General features: G+C 42.9%; 1 protein-coding gene across 1 annotated transcript; it reads left to right on the top strand.

The window, feature by feature from the left end:
* The first annotated feature begins 211 nt into the window (after positions 1 to 211).
* On the top strand, positions 212 to 4,210 carry LOC121555972 (ATP synthase subunit f, mitochondrial). The gene is made up of 4 exons (XM_041869833.1): positions 212 to 285; positions 1,121 to 1,228; positions 3,352 to 3,468; positions 4,076 to 4,210. The coding sequence occupies exons 1-4, from the start codon at positions 270 to 272 to the stop codon at positions 4,102 to 4,104; spliced, it is 270 nt and encodes an 89-aa protein (XP_041725767.1). The 5' UTR covers positions 212 to 269; the 3' UTR covers positions 4,105 to 4,210.
* The last annotated feature ends 4,896 nt before the right edge of the window (positions 4,211 to 9,106 follow it).

The following is a 9,106-nucleotide window of genomic DNA, read 5'->3' on the forward strand; positions in this document are numbered from 1 at the left end:
AAATTGACGTCAACAGTAGATTATAATATTTTAGCATTTTAGCTAGCCCTAACCCTTACCCTCTTCCTAACCTTAAACGAATTATCATAACCTGCTACGTTTTTTTCTCCTAACCTGCTGCGTACGTTCTCCCTAAACTTACTATGAAAAGGGAATTTTGACAAAAGCTGTATCCCTTCTAGACAAAAAAACCACGTTCCTCCCACAATCCTCTCCTTCCATTTCAGTCCCAACATCCACCGCGGTATTCACTCTCTCCTCCGAGCAAGATGGCGGACAGGATAGGTAACTGCGTTCGTTGGTCCCGTGTGTGAAACGTTTACGTTTGTTTTACGGAACTCACATCTTCCACTCCAGCATTTACGCGCAGAATATTGTATTTTATTGCATAAATAAGCGAGATGTGTGAAGTTTAGTTGATGTTCGGATGTTGTTTGAAGGCCGCGGTTAATCCACGGTTAGAGTCAAGTCAAGGACTTTGCTGTCATGGCCATTCAAAACGGGACAGATACAACTTTATATAACAACTTGGGTATATTGCATGGGGCAAAAAATATTCAGTGACAGCTTCTCTAAAGGGTGTAAATTCAACCAGTTTTACAGCGTGTGGCCGTCCAGACGATATGCTAGGTGGTTAGGTCTTTAGCCAGGGAGGTTAGCTAGCTAAGCTAGTTAGCCTGCAGGACTGGCCTCTGCCTGCATGCAGTTGGCAACGTCTGTAGCTTGCTGGCTAATGACCGCTAAGGGGTTTATAACAACACCTTCTCTCTGAGCGATCCAGGCTCAACATAACTCCCGTGACTTTGAACTAGCCAACTATCTTAACTTTAGTTAGCTATCTAGAGAACTCAAAGTGGTCAGGTAACTTATGCATCTTCGTGGATATGAGAATTTTACACCGCTGGCTCCGGTCTCTAGTGAAATACTAACGACATGGTAACCATATAACTTGTAGCAATGAATGGCGGTCTTCTGTGGTGTGTGTTTGTTACATAGTGTGTGTGAGCGAGAGAGACGGAGGGTGTGTATTTATTGTGTGTGTCTACCTGTGTCCTTAGTTCCCGTGGGTGAGAGAGACGGAGGGTGTGTATTTATTGTGTGTGTCTACCTGTGTCCTTAGTTCCCGTGGGTGAGAAGCGTCTGATGGATGTGAAGCTGGGAGAGCTGGGCTCGTGGCTGGGCAAGAGGGACTTCACTCCCAACGGAGTCCTCGCCAGCATCCGCAATGGTGAGGGTTCTGGGCCAGTTATAACACACACTGACACACAAACACAGTGTCTAACAGTAACATGTCTCTCCCCAGGTCATGACAGATACCCCCTCCCGTCTAACAGTAACATGTCGTCTCTCTCCAGGTCATGACAGATACCCCCTCCCGTCTAACAGTAACATGTCGTCTCTCTCCAGGTCATGACAGATACCCCCTCCCGTCTAACAGTAACATGTCGTCTCTCCCCAGGTCATGACAGATACCCCCTCCCGTCTAACAGTAACATGTCGTCTCTCTCCAGGGCATGACAGATACCCCCTCCCATCTAACAGTAACATGTTGTCTCTCCAGGTCATGACAGATGCAGTGGTGAAAAAAAGTATTTAGTCAGCCACCAATTGCAAGTTCTCCCACTTAAAAAGATGAGAGGCCTGTAATTTTCATCATAGGTACACGTCAACTATGACAGACAATGAGGGAAAAAAATCCAGAAAATCACATTGTAGGATTTTTAATGAATTTATTTGCAAATTATGGTGGAAAATAAGTATTTGGTCAATAGTTACTCAATACTTTTATATACCCTTTGTTGGCAATGACACATGTCAAACGTTTTCTGTAAGTCTTCACAAGGTTTTCACACACTGTTGCTGGTATTTTGGCCCATTCCTCCATGCAGATCTCCTCTAGAGCAGTGATGTTTTGGGGCTGTCGCTGGGCAACACGGACTTTCAACTCCCTCCAAGATTTTCTATGGGGTTGAGAACTGGAGACTGGCTAGGCCACTCCAGGACCTTGAAATGCTTCTTACGAAGCCACTCCTTTGTTGCCGGGGCGGTGTGTTTGGGATCATTATCATGCTGAAAGACCCAGCCACGTTTAATCTTCAATGCCCTTGCTGATGGAAGGAGGTTTTCACTCAAAATCTCACGAACATGGCCCCATTCATTCTTTCCTTTACACGGATCAGTCGTCCTGGTCCCTTTGCAGAAAAAACAGCCCCTAAGCATGATGTTTCCCACCCCCATGCTTCACAGTAGGTTGGTGTTCTTGGGATGCAACTCAGCATTCTTTGTCCTCCAAACACGATGAGTTGAGTTTTTACCAAAAAGTTCTATTTTGGTTTCATCTGACCATATGACATTCTCCCAATCCTCTTCTGGATCATCCAAATGCACTCTAGCAAACTTCAGACGGGCCTGGACATGTACTGGCTTAAGCAGGGGGACACAGCTGGCACTGCAGGATTTGAGTCCCTGGCGGCGTAGTGTGTTACTGATGGTAGGCTTTGTTACTTTGGTCCCAGCTCTCTGCAGGTCATTCACTAGGTCCCCCCGTGTGGTTCTGGGATTTTTGCTCACCGTTCTTGTGATCATTTTGACCCCACAGGGTGAGATCTTGCGTGGAGCCCCAGATCGAGGGAGATTATCAGTGGTCTTGTATGTCTTCCATTTCCTAATAATTGCTCCCACAGTTGATTTCTTCAAACCAAGCTGCTTACCTATTGCAGATTGTCTTCCCAGCCTGGTGCAGGTCTACAATTTTGTTTCTGGTGTCCTTTGACAGCTCTTTGGTCTTGGCCATAGTGGAGTTTGGAGTGTGACTGTTTGAGGTTGTGGACAGGTGTCTTTTATACTGATAACAAGTTCAAACAGGTGCCATTAATATAGGTAACGAGTGGAGGACAGAGGAGCCTCTTAAAGAAGAAGTTACAGGTCTGTGAGAGCCAGAAATCTTGCTTGTTTGTAGGTGACCAAATACTTATTTTCCACCATAATTTGCAAATAAATTCATAAAAATCCTACAATGTGATTTTCTGGATTTTTTTCTCAATTTGTCTGTCTAGTTGACGTGTACCTATGATGAAAATTACAGGCCTCTCTCATCTTTTTAAGTGGGAGAACTTGCACAATTGGTGGCTGACTAAATACTTTTTTTCCACACTGTACCCCCTCCCGTCTAACAGTAACATGTCGTCTCTCTCCAGGGCATGACAGATACCCCCTCCCATCTAACAGTAACATGTCGTCTCTCTCCAGGTCATGACAGATACCCCCTCCCGTCTAACAGTAACATGTTGTCTCTCTCCAGGTCATGACAGATACCCCCTCCTGTCTAACAGTAACATGTCGTCTCTCCAGGTCATGACAGATATTACAACAAGTACATCAACGTGAAGAAGGGAGGTATTGGAGGCGTGGCCATGCTGCTGGTTGGATACGTGGCCCTCAGCTACATGTGGGAGTTCGACCACCTCAGTAAGTAACACACTACACTGGGAGGACACACACTACACACACACACACTAGACTGGGAGTACACACACACTACACACACACACTGCACTGGGAGTACACACACACTACACTGGGAGTACACACACACACACACACACTGGGAGTACACACACACACACACACACTCTACACTGGGAGTTCGACCACCTCAGTAAGTAACACACTGGATTGGTTCAAATTCTCTACTCTTCTCCGAAGTGTGCACTCATTCACTCCCCCCTCCATTTAAAAGCATTGGATTGGAGGAGCGTGGCAGAGAGGAGTGTCCACCATATTCCTCAGTCCATCCCTTCTGAATCCATGAGGGGGAGTGTCCACCATATTCCTCAGTCCATCCCTTCTGAATCCATGAGGGGGGAGTGTGAGTGCACCCTTCTCCTGAAGGTAACGAGTGCACCCTTCAGGAGAAGGTTACGAGCATGATGACCTCAAAGCACTGTGAAGGAACATCTGATCTCATTTAACCTGCTTCCCTCGCTCTCTGTCCCTCTCTCCGTTTCCTCTCTGTCCCTCTCTCCGTTTCCTCTCTGTCCCTCTCTCCGTTTCCTCTCTCTTCTCTCCGTCTCAGAGCACGACCGCTGGAGGAAGTACCACTAAGGCCCCGCCCCCCGACCCGGCAGGGAGAAGCCTGACCTCTGACCCCTAGTTCTGTAAAATACCACCGTTGTGACCAAGGATAAATAAAACTACTTCTAACATTTAACTGATGGCTGTTGGGTTTATTACGGTGTTGGATGTTGGAGGCGTGAGTGTTTTTTATTCTGGGTGAAATTAGAAGTTTAGTGTCTGGTTGATGTTAGCTGCAGAGAGTTAACTACAGGAAATGATACAAAAAGATGAACTAGTTGAAATAACCATGGACGTTTTTAAAAATGTTAGTGAACTACAGTAAAAAAGTTTGGACACCTCATTCAAAGGTTTTTTCTTTATTTTCTTTATTTTTTACATTGTATAATAAGACTTCAAAACTATGAAATAGCACATATGGAATCATGTAGTAACCAAAGAAGTGTTAAACAAATTTGAGACTATTCAAATAGCCACCCTTTCGCCTTGATGACAACTTTGCACACTTTTGGCATTCTCTCAACCAGCTTCATGAGGTAGTCACCTGGAATGCATTTCAATTAACAGGTGTGCCTAATTAAAAGTTAATTTGTGGAACAGACTAGAACATGACACGGAGGAACGAGAGACTGACTAGAACAGGTTTGTTGTATTTTACAGACTAGAACATGACCAGGAGGAACAAGAGACTGACTGGAACAGGTTTATTGTATTTTACAGACTAGAACAGGTTTATTGTATTTTACAGACTAGAACAGGTTTATTGTATTTTACAGACTAGAACATGACCCGGAGGAACAAGAGACTGACGAACAGGTTTGTTGTATTTTACAGACTAGAACATGACCAGGAGGAACAAGAGACTGACTGGAACAGGTTTATTGTATTTTCCAGACTAGAACATGACCCGGAGGAACAAGAGACTGACGAACAGGTTTATAGACTGGAACAGGTTTGTTGTATTTTCCAGACTAGAACATGACCCGGAGGAACGAGAGACTGACCAACAGGTTTATTGTATTTTACAGACTGGAACAGGTTTATTGTATTTTACAGACTAGAACATGACCCGGAGGAACGAGAGACTGACGAACAGGTTTATTGTATTTTACAGACTAGAACAGGTTTATTGTATTTTACAGACTAGAACAGGTTTATTGTATTTTACAGACTAGAACATGACCCGGAGGAACGAGAGACTGTGAACAGGTTTATTGTATTTTACAGACTGGAACAGGTTTGTTGTATTTTCCAGACTAGAACATGACCCGGAGGAACAAGAGACTGACGAACAGGTTTATTGTATTTTACAGACTGGAACAGGTTTGTTGTATTTTCCAGACTAGAACATGACCGGAGGAACAGAGAGACTGACGAACAGGTTTATTGTATTTTCCAGACTAGAACATGAGCAGGAGGAACAAGAGAGACTGGAACAGGTTTATTGTATTTTACAGACTAGAACATGACCCGGAGGAACAAGAGACTGACTGGAACAGGTTTATTGTATTTTACAGACTAGAACATGACCCGGAGGAACAAGAGACTGACTGGAACAGGTTTATTGTATTTTACAGACTAGAACATGACCCGGAGGAACAAGAGACTGACTGGAACAGGTTTATTGTATTTTACGGAGGAACAAGAGACTGACTGGAACAGGTTTATTGTATTTTCCAGACTAGAACATGACCCGGAGGAACAAGAGACTGACGAACAGGTTTATTGTATTTTACAGACTAGAACATGACCCGGAGGAACAAGAGACTGACTGGAACAGGTTTATTGTATTTTCCAGACTAGAACATGACCAGGAGGAACAAGAGACTGACTGGAACAGGTTTATTGTATTTTACAGACTAGAACATGACCCGGAGGAACAAGAGACTGACTGGAACAGGTTTATTGTATTTTACGGAGGAACAAGAGACTGACTGGAACAGGTTTGTTGTATTTTCCAGACTAGAACATGACCCGGAGGAACAAGAGACTGACGAACAGGTTTATTGTATTTTACAGACTGGAACAGGTTTGTTGTATTTTCCAGACTAGAACATGACCCGGAGGAACAAGAGACTGGCTGGAACAGGTTTATTGTATTTTACGGAGGAACAAGAGACTGACTGGAACAGGTTTATTGTATTTTCCAGACTAGAACATGACCGGAGGAACAAGAGACTGACGAACAGGTTTTTGTATTTTACAGACTAGAACATGACCAGGAGGAACAAGAGACTGACGAACAGGTTTATTGTATTTTACAGACTGGAACAGGTTTATTGTATTTTCCAGACTAGAACATGACCCGGAGGAACAAGAGACTGACTGGAACAGGTTTATTGTATTTTCCAGACTAGAACATGACCAGGAGGAACAAGAGACTGACTGGAACAGGTTTATTGTATTTTACAGACTAGAACATGACCCGGAGGAACAAGAGACTGACTGGAACAGGTTTATTGTATTTTTACGGAGGAACAAGAGACTGACTGGAACAGGTTTGTTGTATTTTCCAGACTAGAACATGACCCGGAGGAACAAGAGACCTGACGAACAGGTTTATTGTATTTTACAGACTAGAACAGGTTTATTGTATTTTACAGACTAGAACATGACCCGGAGGAACGAGAGACTGATGAACAGGTTTATTGTATTTTACAGACTGGAAAAGGTTTGTTGTATTTTCCAGACTAGAACATGACCCGGAGGAACAAGAGACTGACGAACAGGTTTATTGTATTTTACAGACTAGAACATGACCCGGAGGAACAAGAGACTGACTGGAACAGGTTTATTGTATTTTACAGACTAGAACAGGTTTATTGTATTTTACGGAGGAACAAGAGACTGACTGGAACAGGTTTATTGTATTTTCCAGACTAGAACATGACCCGGAGGAACAAGAGACTGACTAGAACAGGTTTATTGTATTTTACAGACTAGAACATGACCCGGAAGAACAAGAGACTGACCAACAGGTTTATTGTATTTTACAGACTAGAACAGGTTTATTGTATTTTACAGACTAGAACAGGTTTGTTGTATTTTCCAGACTAGAACATGACCCGGAGGAACAAGAGACTGACGAACAGGTTTATTGTATTTTACAGACTAGAACAGGTTTATTGTATTTTACAGACTAGAACATGACCCGGAGGAACAAGAGACTGACTGGAACAGGTTTATTGTATTTTCCAGACTAGAACATGACCAGGAGGAACAAGAGACTGACTGGAACAGGTTTATTGTATTTACAGACTAGAACATGACCCGGAGGAACAAGAGACTGACTGGAACAGGTTTATTGTATTTTACAGACTAGAACATGACCCGGAGGAACAAGAGACTGACTGGAACAGGTTTATTGTATTTTACAGACTAGAACATGACCCGGAGGAACAAGAGACTGACTGGAACAGGTTTATTGTATTTTCCAGACTAGAACATGACCAGGAGGAACAAGAGACTGACTGGAACAGGTTTATTGTATTTTACAGACTAGAACATGACCCGGAGGAACAAGAGACTGACTGGAACAGGTTTATTGTATTTTACGGAGGAACAAGAGACTGACTGGAACAGGTTTGTTGTATTTTCCAGACTAGAACATGACCCGGAGGAACAAGAGACTGACGAACAGGTTTATTGTATTTTACAGACTGGAACAGGTTTGTTGTATTTTCCAGACTAGAACATGACCCGGAGGAACAAGAGACTGACTGGAACAGGTTTATTGTATTTTACGGAGGAACAAGAGACTGACTGGAACAGGTTTATTGTATTTTCCAGACTAGAACATGACCCGGAGGAACAAGAGACTGACGAACAGGTTTATTGTATTTTACAGACTAGAACATGACCAGGAGGAACAAGAGACTGACGAACAGGTTTATTGTATTTTACAGACTGGAACAGGTTTATTGTATTTTCCAGACTAGAACATGACCCGGAGGAACAAGAGACTGACTGGAACAGGTTTATTGTATTTTCCAGACTAGAACATGACCAGGAGGAACAAGAGACTGACTGGAACAGGTTTATTGTATTTTACAGACTAGAACATGACCCGGAGGAACAAGAGACTGACTGGAACAGGTTTATTGTATTTTACGGAGGAACAAGAGACTGACTGGAACAGGTTTGTTGTATTTTCCAGACTAGAACATGACCCGGAGGAACAAGAGACTGACGAACAGGTTTATTGTATTTTACAGACTAGAACAGGTTTATTGTATTTTACAGACTAGAACATGACCCGGAGGAACGAGAGACTGATGAACAGGTTTATTGTATTTTACAGACTGGAAAAGGTTTGTTGTATTTTCCAGACTAGAACATGACCCGGAGGAACAAGAGACTGACGAACAGGTTTATTGTATTTTACAGACTAGAACATGACCCGGAGGAACAAGAGACTGACTGGAACAGGTTTATTGTATTTTACAGACTAGAACAGGTTTATTGTATTTTACGGAGGAACAAAAGACTGACTGGAACAGGTTTATTGTATTTTCCAGACTAGAACATGACCCGGAGGAACAAGAGACAGACTAGAACAGGTTTATTGTATTTACAGACTAGAACATGACCCGGAAGAACAAGAGACTGACCAACAGGTTTATTGTATTTTACAGACTAGAACAGGTTTATTGTATTTTACAGACTAGAACAGGTTTGTTGTATTTTCCAGACTAGAACATGACCCGGAGGAACAAGAGACTGACGAACAGGTTTATTGTATTTTACAGACTAGAACAGGTTTATTGTATTTTACAGACTAGAACATGACCCGGAGGAACAAGAGACTGACTGGAACAGGTTTATTGTATTTTCCAGACTAGAACATGACCAGGAGGAACAAGAGACTGACTGGAACAGGTTTATTGTATTTTACAGACTAGAACATGACCCGGAGGAACAAGAGACTGACTGGAACAGGTTTATTGTATTTTACAGACTAGAACATGACCCGGAGGAACAAGAGACTGACTGGAACAGGTTTATTGTATTTTACGGAGGAACAAGAGACTGA

This window comes from Coregonus clupeaformis, unplaced genomic scaffold (assembly GCF_020615455.1).
Source record: "Coregonus clupeaformis isolate EN_2021a unplaced genomic scaffold, ASM2061545v1 scaf2492, whole genome shotgun sequence".
Classification (NCBI taxonomy): domain Eukaryota; kingdom Metazoa; phylum Chordata; class Actinopteri; order Salmoniformes; family Salmonidae; genus Coregonus; species Coregonus clupeaformis.

What these genes read in the sequence shown, in the direction of transcription:
- LOC121555972 (XM_041869833.1), top strand. An exon ending in CCTCGCCAGCATCCGCAATG is followed by an intron (nt 1,229 to 3,351) that starts GTGAGGGTTCTG and finishes TCGTCTCTCCAG; the next exon opens with GTCATGACAGATATTACAAC. An exon ending in GTGGGAGTTCGACCACCTCA is followed by an intron (nt 3,469 to 4,075) that starts GTAAGTAACACA and finishes TCTCCGTCTCAG; the next exon opens with AGCACGACCGCTGGAGGAAG.